Below are 11,935 nucleotides of genomic sequence, written 5' to 3'. Positions count from 1 at the left end.
AGGATGAAGTGGATGATAGTTCCATTGATCTTTCGGCACCATAGATTAGATATATATCATTAGTTTAGTTGAAATGTATATCATTAGTTGAAATGTGTAATGATATAAATTCAACTCTTTTTTGGTATAATGATATATATATATATATATATATATATATATATATATATAATCATTTTTTGATATAATATTTAAGTTAATTGTCTTTTATACAAACATATATACCCTTTTATTGAAAAAAAATGATAAAAACCACAATGACATGCAAATCTGTTTCAGTTCTGTGCACTGGTACATTTCGGATTATAAATTCCGCTCGTGTCCGGATAACATAATCCGGAATGCCCCGAAGGCAATTTTGGAAAAAAATAGGGCGCGCTAGGAAAGGCATAGGGTGAGAAAAGTAATACTCTAATAATAATACAATGAGAAGTTCATAAAAAAGGGAGAGATAATATTAAGCTCTTTTGTCGCGTTACTTATTAAGCTGTTTGATTTCGAAGTCTAAATTTATAAATATCCTCATTTCTTTTTCCAACCTTTATGACTATAAAATTAACAATGAAAAATAGGACATAGTTAGTAAAAAAGGAAAATCATTATTGGAAATAAAATTATATCAAATATGGAGGCCATCCATGGATAATGTATTTGAATTTCTACGCACTTGTAAATATATATTGAAGTGGAAATAAAAAGCAAATATCAGGAAATTTATGTTGCTCAATGATCGTTGATTGTGTGATTTTGTTAGGTGATGATAGAACAATCTTTAATTAATCTTTAGCTTTGTTATCATTAAAAGTTTGTTTGATCACACTATATGATTAAGTAAATTAATTAAGATTCTGCTGTTACAAGGGTGTATGGAAAGGTAGAGGAACAGAGATGGTAGTTAAAGATGCCAAAATTTATGTCATGCCTAAATAATTTATTTTACTTATTCATCTATCATTCTCTCTCATTTAAAATACACTAAAAGGGCAACCCGGTGCACTGAAGTTCCCGCATATGCAGGGTCCGAGAAGGGGTCCCACCATTTGGTGTATTGTACGCAGCCTTTTACCCTGTTTTTACATTCTCTCTCATTTAAAATACACTAAAAGGGCAACCCGGTGCACTGAAGTTCCCGCATATGCAGGGTCCGAGAAGGGGTCCCACCATTTGGTGTATTGTATGCAGCCTTTTACCCTGTTTTTACACAAGAGGCTGTTTCCAAGACTTGAACCCGTGACCTTACAGTCACATGACAACAACTTTACCAGTTGCGCCAAGGTTATCTCTCCTTATTAAAAATACACTAATGTCACCGAAAAACTAAGTCACCCAAATGAAATTCGCCTAACCGTGGTACGACTAGTGCCATATGTGCACATAAGATAGGGGGTAGTGTGGTGAGTGGGTGCCATGAAATGATGACAGAGTAAACAGGGAGCAAAGAACCGTGTCCTTCATAAAGATGATTTGGGGCAATAGATATGCCAATATAAAGACCTGAGTGAATGCCTATATATATTTTCTTGGTTGATAGATGAAATGACAACCCACTTGAGAACTCACAAATATGAGTGTAACACCCCGTTTTTCCCAACATAAAAATTTCATCATGAATCAGAGTATTTTAAATCATAACGGAATGTCACTTACTTCTTGAAAATCATAAAATAGATAATAAGAATTATCTCTCAAAATTCAACGTCAAAAAAATCTGAAACTACGCAGCGGAAATAATTCAACATGATAAAAGTCTTGGCACGCAGGCCTCATCAAAAATCTCATGAGTCTTAGTTCAATATTTATTCATAAGGTTCATAAAAGACACGTAAGGAATAGAAGTAAAAGCAAGCCCCCATCCCGTTACGTATCAGAGCACCTAGACACAATGTGAGGAGTCTACTCACGAACCACAGCTAGTCCTGGTTACCTGCGCGTTACCAACGTAAGGGCAACATTACAACAGAAGGGGTGAGATTTCACAGTCAATAAATTAAGCATATAATTCATCAAAATGCATTTAACAACATAAAACAATATTAACATATCAAACATTTATCACTTAGCATCATATCAAATCAAAACATCATCATCAGAGCATCATAAACATCAACAACAATAATCATTTATCATCTTATAATCATCATAAGACATCTTGTTCAACTTAGCACTTGACTCGACAACACGACTCAACATGACAATGCAACTCTTAACAACTTAACAACTTAAATCATCGTGAAACTTCTTGATATGCAAATGCATGTGGTACCATTCAGCAACATATATGAGCGTAATTAGGCTCTTCAACAAGTGAGCATAAAGCTGCCGGGCTTAAAGCCCCCAACGTAGTTTGAGCACAAGGCTGCCGGGCCTAAAGCCCCCAACTTAGTTTGAGCACAAGGCTGCCGGGCCTAAAGCCCCCAACGTAGTTTGAGCACAAGGCTGCCGGGCCTAAAGCCCCATCTTTAATGAGTATGCAATGGACTCAATCTTCCTACAACTTAGTCAACAATGTGAACATCTTATACAATTCCATAATCATGGACAACTTCTTAAACTCTTGCAACTTAGATCGACTCATGCAACTTCAAGACATTAACATTCAACAACAGCAACCAACAACAATTACATCATGTAACAGGGCTTAAATAACATTTCAACATTAAAGGGAATGAATCATATCAACTTATCATCATAAAACATCATAATTAATACTTATACCTCATCACTACTAATCTCAGTCACCTAAACAGACTTCTGGAACTTATGAAAGTATCCTAAACAACCCTCTTTCTTACCTCTAAGATCAACTCATGACTACTCGTGCGAAAGGATCGCATCGGAACAATTTTGGGCAACTAACAGCCTAACTCACAGTGGCGAGTAACTTTGCTCGCAACGGCAAGCAAAACGTGCATTCTGGGATTCCTAAAGACCTGCTCGCAATGGCGAGCTACCTTGCTCGCAATGGCGAACGTTACGGGTACTCGCAGTTGCGAGTTGTGTTACTTGCAGTGGCGAGCGACGGTTCCTAGCTCGCAATTGCGAGTGTTCCTGCTTGCAGTTGCGAGCGTTGAATGTCAGTACGGCTAGAAACCTAAAAATTACAACTTTTCACCTATCCTCATGATTCTTTCATCCAAATAGCATCTAATTATCACCCTAGGAAATATCTAAGGTCTGTACACTAATTTTGCATCAATCTAACATCTTTTCATGGTTCAATCATCAAAATCGGTCTTAAACCTAATTCCCAATTCTCACCAAAACTCAACCTAATCATGCTAAATCCATTTCTAAGAATCATACCCTTAATGATATTGAAAGTTAGTCTCACCCTTACCTGATAATTGAAGAAATCGCAGCCCTCTCTCTCTTGTTCTCCTCTTCTGACTTTTCTCCCTTTTTCTCCAAAAACGTACGTACTGTGTTACTAACTTATGTCTGCCCTATTTATATTTTCATAATACTCTTCTCACTACTAAATTACTCATCTCACAACACAGCCCCACTTTTAATATTTTTATTTTATTTTTCATATCTTATTTTATTTAATAATAAAATAAGTCACACCAACATAGCAACTTCACAAAATCATATACTCCACATAATTTATTTATAAATCATATAAACCACTCAACTTCATGAATCATAAAATTCACACATATCAATCATGTAAATCACTTAAATCATAAATCATATAAGAATATAAATATATTCTAAACTTCATTGAATTAATTAGATAATTAAGACGGACGTTACAACGAGCGGAGGATCAAGGTCCAAACCCCGACAACAATGTCCGACCTTATTATTTGGGCATTTTTGTTAGCTAAGTTAGGACTTATGGATATAAAACTTGATGTAAATCTACAAGTGGTGAGTCAAACTCCAAATGTGTAGACATCAAGTTACTTATTGAGTACAACATGAATTGGAATCCAATTTTAAAGACCATTAGCACCAAGCTCTAGAGATTAATAGGGATTTTTCATGATTGCATTTGTTGCATTTTGTCAACTATATTACTTCCTAATCCCATTTATCACCTTGCTTAGTTTTTACTAAATCTGTTTTATTTTCAAATAAAATACAAAAATGTCACTAATACATTGATACACGCAAAATTGTGTTAAAAAGTCGGTTCAAATGATGCTTTATTTAGTATTTGTAGCTATATGATTTTAAAGGTCCAATCACATTGTCTCTCCATTTATGCTAATGCTTCCCTTAAGCTTTTTCCTTTCTTTTTCTTTTTCTTCTTTTAAGACATATTCACATTGCTTTACAGAAATTACAAGGAAGATAGGAAGTAGGAAGGAAGTTTCTCACATAGTAAAAGTGTAGAGCCAAACAAAAGCAGAGGGTCCTACTCCTACTAATAAGTAGGAATAAAAACTTGCAGAGACATGAAATGGGAGAGAGAATATTACGTTTTTTTTTTTGAAAGGAATATTACGCTTTTTTGATGCATTAGTTATTAAGCCGTTTGAACAACAACCTTTCTTAACTCAACCATTCATTGTGATGCCCTTAACTCAACCTTTCTTTTTCCATCAGAACAACAACATTTATTTTTATTTCATATACTATTATTTTACTCTCATGAAGTAACAAAGAAAGACAATGGTTCTGCAATGATTTTCACTAAGGGTGTGTTTGGGAAGAGAGTTTAAAGGCGAAGGGAGGGAGGACTCACTTTTATTTTTTAAATTACGAACAATGTAAAATGTCTTTTTAAGATAAATTAAGTGTTTTTGAAGTATTATATGATTATTTATCATGTTGTTAATTCAATTTTTTAAAAATTATTTTATAATGTCTTTAAATTAAAAAAAGAATGTAAGCCCTCCCCTCCCTTCCCCTCCTTAACCCTCTTCCCAAAAATTGAGCAATAATTGATTAATTTGATTGTTTTAGCAAAAAGTTATAGTGGGAGAAAAAACAAGGTGGTACAATAATTTTGACTGGTCCACACGGCTAGAGGAAAATGAGAAGGAGGTTTCCTGACTAATGTTAAATGCACAACACTGATAATCTGCCTTCCCTTTTTTTTAACAGATCCGAGAATAACACAACACTATCATTTCTTCTCATGGCTGTGCAATCACCTTCTTCTTCTTCCTCTTTGTCTTCCTCTTCCTCCAATAATTTCAACTATGATGTGTTCATTAGTTTCAGGGGCACCGACACTAGATTCAGTTTCACTGGTAATCTCTATAAAGCTCTTTCTGACAATGGAATCCGAACCTTCATTGATGACAAGGATCTTCAGAGTGGTGATGAGATCACACATTCGCTCCTCAAGAACATTGAAGACTCGAGGATTTCCATTCTTGTATTCTCTGAGAACTATGCTACTTCTTCGTTTTGTTTGGACAAACTTGTTCACATCATTCATTGCTCCAAGGAAAAGGGTAGCATGGTTATTCCTGTTTTCTATGGCATAGAACCTTCTCATGTGCGACATCAGAATGGTAGTTATGGTGAAGCACTTGCTAAGCATGAAGAGGTGTTTCAAAATAACAAGGAAAGCATGGAGCGGTTGCTGGAATGGAAGAAAGCTCTTAACCAAGCTTCTAACTTAACTGGCCACCATTTCAATTTTGGGTACTCATCATTTCGATTTCTATTTATCCCCCCATCCCCACACACCACACATCACAAACCCACGCGCACATATAGAGATAATTAGATCGTTGTAGGTTGAAATAATTTTAATTGCAATAATATAATTGTTATTAGAAATACATAAATGTTATCGTTATTTTAATACATATATTCAAATATTTCTGAATGAACAGAAATGAATACGAACACAATTTTATTGGGAAAATAGTTAAGGATGTCTCCAACAAGATCAACCATCTTCCTTTGCATGTTGCTGATTACCTTGTTGGACTTAAATCTCGAATATCAGAAGTGAATTCACTTCTAGACTTGGGATCTAATGATGGAGTCTGCATTATAGGAATCCTAGGAACTGGCGGAATGGGTAAAACAACACTTGCTCAAGCAGTTTATAATTCGATTGTTGATCAATTTGAATGCAAGTGTTTCCTTCACAATGTGAGAGAAAATTCAGCAAAACATGGCTTAGTGTATCTCCAAGAGCAGCTCCTCTCCAAGTCAATTGGATTTAAAGAACCGCTTGGACATGTTAATGAAGGAATTCCAGTCATAAAACGAAGGCTATCTCAGAAGAAAGTTTTGTTGATTCTCGATGATGTTGACAAACTAAATCAGTTGGAGAATTTGGTCGGAGAGCCTGGTTGGCTTGGTCATGGCAGCAGAGTCATCATTACCACTCGAGACAAATGTTTGTTATCATCTCATGGAATTAAAAAAATATACGAAGCATATGGTTTAAACAAGGAACAAGCTCTTGAATTGGTAAGAACGAAGGCTTTTAAATGTAACAAAACTGATGCAAGCTATGATTACATTTTAAATCGTGCAGTTAAATATGCTTCAGGCCTTCCATTAGCTTTAGAAGTAGTGGGTTCCAACTTGTTTGGAAAGAGTATAGAAGAATGCGAGTCTACATTAGATAAGTATGAAAGAATTCCACATGAAGATATTCAAAAGATACTTAGAATAAGCTATGACGCTTTGGATGAAGAACAACAGAGTGTCTTTTTGGATATTGCTTGTTTCTTTAAAGAGCATGATGAAGAGTATACCCAAGAGTTACTTCATTATCATTATGGTTATTGCATAAAAAGCCACATTGGAGTGTTGGTTGATAAATCTCTCATAAAGATTAGTTATCTGGGTCAAGTGACTTTACATGACTTGATAGAGGACATGGGTAAAGAAATTGTCCGACAAGAATCAATTAAAGAGCCTGGAAGGCGCAGTAGGTTGTGGTGTTGTGATGATATTGTTCATGTTTTACAAGAAAACACAGTAAGATTGATTTCTATGAACCATTTGTTTTTTAGCTTACCATGACTTTCCAGCTCTAAAAGTTATTTGTATTGTGGTTGATTAATTTTTTTTTTGTTTTGTTTAAAGGGAACTAGTAAAATTGAAATGATAATTCTGAAATATAATCCCTCAACGGAACCTGTAATAGACATGAATGAAAAGGCCTTCAAGAAGATGACAAATCTCAAAACACTTATCATTGAAAATGACTATTATTCTAAAGGTCCCAAGTATCTTCCGAGTAGTTTGAGAGTATTGGAATGGAGTGAATTTACTTCAGAGTCTCTATCGTGTTTTTCGAACAAGGCAAGTGAAATAACATAATTTTCCAATTGTGTATATTTATAAATTTACTATAAGATTATATATAGTGTCTTATTTTTATTTGTTTGTTTCTTATTTGTGTTTATGCAGAAGAAGTTCAACAACATGAAAATTTTGACATTGTACAATAGTGACTATTTAACTCATATACCCGATGTCTCTGGACTTCCAAATTTAGAAAAGCTCTCATTTGATTATTGTAATAGTTTAATTACAATTCACAATTCAATTGGGTACCTGATTAAACTTGAAATCTTACATGCATGGGGTTGCGAAAAGCTTGAGAGTTTTCCACCCTTACAATTGCCCTCTCTTAAGGAATTGGAATTATCTGAGTGTTCGAGTCTCAAGAATTTTCCAGAATTATTATGCAAGATGACAAATATAGAAGAGATTGAGTTACATCGTACTTCCATAGGAGAATTGCCATCTTCATTTAAAAATCTCAGTGAACTTCGTCATTTAAGCATACCATTTGTCAATTTAAAAATTCTTCCCGAGTGCCTTAGTGAATGTCAGCATCTTAGGGAGCTTGTATTGGATGACTGCAATTTTCTTGAGGAAATTAGAGGGATTCCACCGAATCTTGAATGGCTTTCTGCTTATGAATGCAAATCATTGAGTTCCTCAAGCAGAAGAATGTTATTGAGTCAGGTTTGTTATTGTTTTATCTTGCAGTAGTATTTGATATGTAGTATTTCATTTATTATTCAAGTAGAAGAATGTTATTGTGTAATACTATATTTTATTGCTAATGTAACAGCAACTACATGACGCTGGATGTACTATGATTATTTTGCCAAGCGGAACAGAAGGGATTCCAGATTGGTTCGAGCACCAAAGCAGGGAAAACACAATTTCCTTCTGGTTTCGTAAAAAGATCCCTTCTATAACTTGTATTATTATTGTTCCGGAATATGTGGTACATGAAGAATTCTTGTTTCTCAATGGCAAAGAAATTACTCTTACTGATCGTTTGTTCTATTATGTTGATGGTGATTACCATGATGTTGTAAGCTGTGGCCATGCATTTTTGTTTGATCTGAAATTGGATCAGGGTATTAACGAGAGTTTTGCAAATGAGCTTGATGAACTGTACGAAGCATTTAAAAATAATGAATGGAACCATGTGGAGCTTAAGTGCAAGATATATGGTCGTAATGATTGGAGTGACACGGAGGAGGATGAGGAAGAGATTAACATATTAAGCAGTGATGAGAAAGAAATTAAAATAGGAATCCACGTGTCGTGGAAGGAGAAAAGCAACACGGAGGGGGATGTGGTATTCACCAATCCTTCTAGTAGAAAGAGAAAACTAGATGAATATCTTTTCAATTATAGTAATACTTCATTATCACAATTTGTGCCTCCTCTAAAAAAGCAAAGATTGATGGAAGTTGGAGTTTCAGAGACAGAGGAGGATGCTGATTATTTTAGTACACAGTTTCTAATTGGAATGCACAAGGAGAAAAGCAAAATGAAGGAGGATGTGATATTGAACAATCCTAATAGTTGAAAGACTTCGGGTACATTCCTTAGTCTAGGTGCATCAAATTGGAGGAGGATGTGGGGGAAATGATATTCACAAATCCTTCATTATCACAAAAGATAACGAAACAATCTGAAATAAAGATGTAGGGTACATTCCTTGGTCATAAAGTTAACCCTCAATCTCAACATTGGAGGTTTGTGGTTTGCTGTTTACACTTTATATCATTATCATTATTACAAATGTTGATTAATTTCTGTATATAGTCAATTGCAAATTCGTTGCTTCTAGTTGGAGAAGTTTTTCAAATGATGAGACATGATGTTAGATTTTTTGGATGATGTTTGTGCAATCTTAAAATATTGTTTCAATTCACAGTCGAGGATGCTTTGTACTACAAACACTTCTCATTGAAGGCATGTTGGTATCCAACATGTGTCCGTGTCCAACGCCAACACGATACCAACACATGTGATTACATTCAAATATGTTATTTTCTCAATTAACTATCAAAGTCGTGTATCGGTCACTATCAAGTCTAATAGAAATGAAAACATTTTACACATAAAGCTTACCAATTATATATTTTGTTTAATTTGCCTACCTTTCCTAATGGTTCGAAATGTCGAATTGAGGGTTCTGACAGAGTTTGCAACTTCACAAAGTTCAACAAGTAGACTATCTTATTTTAAATTCTAGCCACTTTAAGCGTATAAAGTTGAAATTTGTTGTTGAATTCTTCATGAGTTATTGTATCTTAATGTGGGATTTTGAATTGACCTTTTGAGTGAAATAATTAATAGCCTAAACAAAGTACTTGGATTTTTAACTTTTTATGAATGAAATTTAACGTGATTGCCATTGAAACATGATATATAATTGATATTCCACTAACTTATAAGCGCGCAAAAGGTTGAAAGTGATCTAAATGCTTAACTTATATTGATATAAATGCTTAGTTTATATATATATCGATCGTCTTTGTTGCAACATAACGTATATTATGTTACTTATCACATATATTTTGAATGCTTCTGTCCTGCAGAAAGGAGAAGCCATGGCTATCAACTTGAATTTTTGTTCAAATATTACAAAAGGGTGCTTCAGAGACATCAGAAGCAATCAGGTCTAATGAAAGTTTGGGAATCCATCTCTCAAGGCCTCGAGATGTATCCGTTCTGTCGATAACTTCTAAAAGGTGTAGTGGAGGTTGGCTACTTTCACACAACATCTAATAAATTGCGCCGGATCCAAGATGAATGGTGTTACAAGTAAGATCCTTATACTTCAAAAGCATAAAGGATTTTAATTATAATCTTTATGAAAGATCATTTGAAAAAGACCGTTGATGTAAATGAGTAGCTTTTGTCCCACAGGTAGGGCGATACAAACTTTATCTTATATTATAAAATGAGGAAGTGATGTTTTTAACATCTTCCTTCAATCTCCCTATCCCCTTTTTTAAATAACATTTTCTCTCATAAAGTTGAACATGGAGAATCCATTCCCGATGATTGCAGCCTGTTATCGGTACTTTACACATCTTTTCTCTAACCAGAACTAAGCATCACCTGTTCTTTTACTGTACATTGTCAGGAATCCATCTATGGTCATCTGGCTATTTGCATTGTCATGCGAGATACCTAGAGGTCGCGCGCACCACAAAATCCGTTGGCTGTTCGAAAGGGCAGTTAGTAATGGTATGCTTTGCAGCTCAGTTGTAGAGTTTTGAGAATTTCAATCTCAGTACAGAAATTGGAATCAACGTGTTCAAGACGAAAGGAAGCACGAAGGAAGATGTGATATTCACCGATCCTAATGGAAAGAGTAAATCACATGAAAGTCAGAACTTGAAAGTGTCTAAGACAACTTGTGTAGCAGCAACAACATTGGATGGCTCTTGGGATTAATAAGTTATTCTTGTGTAAAAACACTTCTCTGCCAAATCAGTTTTCTGAGACAGAACTCGTGTAGCAGAAACAACCTAAGTCCTAGTGCAAATTAACAGAGTGTTCATATTGCAATTAATTTGATTTTAAGAATACAAGAGTTTGTACATATTGTGAGAATATAGCTACTACACTTGTAACTAACTAATCTGTTATAATAGTTTCTTCAACTTAGAGTTTTGATATCTTGCGCAACAAGTAAGTTTGGAGCAGTGTGTTCCTCTTCCTTATCCTTCGACATCTTTGATTCTAGGCTTTCCATACTACTTTCATAGTATCATATGTATAATCTATCAGTGTGTGCTATTTTTTAACCCATGGAAAGCTATATGATTTTGGAGGTCCAATCACCTTATATGTCTCTCCATTCATACTGAAGCTTCCCTTAAACTTTTACCTTTTTTTTCTTTCCCTTCTTTAAGACATTCACATTACTTTAAAGAAATTACTTGGAAAGGAGAATTTAGGAAAAGTGATGTATAGTTTACAGAAATATGAAATGGGAAGGAAGTTTCCCATTTGGCAAAAGTATAGAACCAAAAAAAGCACAGGGTCCTACCAAGAGTAGAATGAAAACATGCGATATAAAATTGGGGAGAGAATAATGAGCTTTTTTTTATGAAATCACACCATCACTCATCAAGGCCATTGAAGAATCCAGGATTTTCATTCCCATAATTTCTGCCAACTATGCATCTTCTTCATTTTGTTTGGACGAACTTGTCCACATCATTCATTGCTATTAGACAAAGGGTCGTCTCATTTTTCCGGTTTTTTGTTGGTGTGGATCCTACTGATGTGCGACATCATACAGGTAGTTATGGAGAAGCATTGGATGAGCATGAAAAAAGGTTTCAAAATGACAAGAATAACATGGAGAGGTTGCAGCGATGGAAAGTGGTTCTAAGCCAAGCTTCTAACTTGTCCGGCTATCATTTTCATCCTGGGTACCCCACTTTACTTAAATCCTGTTTTTCCTTTTTCTTGCGAATTCGATGAAAAACTCACACCAATAACAACTTGATGTGTGGAGCAAGGGATAATTAAGCAACCAAAATCAAAGTGTATGGAACAGTTATAATCACAAGCCAAAAGTAGAAAACAACAGCGAGAGAAAAGGAAGAGAGAACACAAAGAATTTGTTGACCCAATTCGGTCCAAATTGACCTAGTCTGGGGGAGAGAGCAGCCCTCCGTTCCACTATATGATGAGTAACGTTACAAAGAGATTTCAATGGGTTAGAAGAATA

At 34.9% G+C, this 11,935-nt stretch overlaps 1 protein-coding gene across 3 annotated transcripts; it reads left to right on the top strand.

The window, feature by feature from the left end:
- The first annotated feature begins 5,050 nt into the window (after positions 1-5,050).
- LOC146917331 (TMV resistance protein N-like) lies at positions 5,051-10,869 on the top strand. Of its 3 annotated transcripts, XR_015015558.1 has the most exons (7): positions 5,051-5,604; positions 5,799-6,903; positions 7,012-7,230; positions 7,339-7,902; positions 8,012-8,933; positions 9,783-10,008; positions 10,334-10,869. XR_015015558.1 is itself a non-coding variant. In XM_085719144.1 (5 exons), the coding sequence occupies exons 1-5, from the start codon at positions 5,090-5,092 to the stop codon at positions 8,762-8,764; spliced, it is 3,156 nt and encodes a 1,051-aa protein (XP_085575270.1). In that variant the 5' UTR covers positions 5,051-5,089; the 3' UTR covers positions 8,765-9,306. The 3 variants fall into 3 exon arrangements, 1 of the variants encoding a protein (XP_085575270.1); XR_015015559.1 differs by having other exon boundaries at positions 9,783-10,869; XM_085719144.1 differs by lacking the exons at positions 9,783-10,008; positions 10,334-10,869 and having other exon boundaries at positions 8,012-9,306.
- The last annotated feature ends 1,066 nt before the right edge of the window (positions 10,870-11,935 follow it).

This window comes from Medicago sativa, chromosome 6, assembly GCF_051527215.1.
Source record: "Medicago sativa cultivar Bolivia chromosome 6, Bolivia_mono, whole genome shotgun sequence".
Lineage (NCBI taxonomy): Eukaryota > Viridiplantae > Streptophyta > Magnoliopsida > Fabales > Fabaceae > Medicago > Medicago sativa.
The sequence above is the reverse complement of the archived record's forward strand: the minus strand, read 5'-3'. Positions and strand labels throughout refer to the sequence as shown.

Coding starts and splice junctions, on each gene's coding strand:
- LOC146917331 (XM_085719144.1), top strand. CDS start 5,090: ATGGCTGTGCAATCACCTTCTTCTTCTTCCTCTTTGTCTTCCTCTTCC. Junction 5,605..5,798: donor GGCCACCATTTCAATTTTGG/GTACTCATCATT, acceptor CTGAATGAACAG/AAATGAATACGAACACAATT. Junction 7,903..8,011: donor GAAGAATGTTATTGAGTCAG/GTTTGTTATTGT, acceptor CTAATGTAACAG/CAACTACATGACGCTGGATG.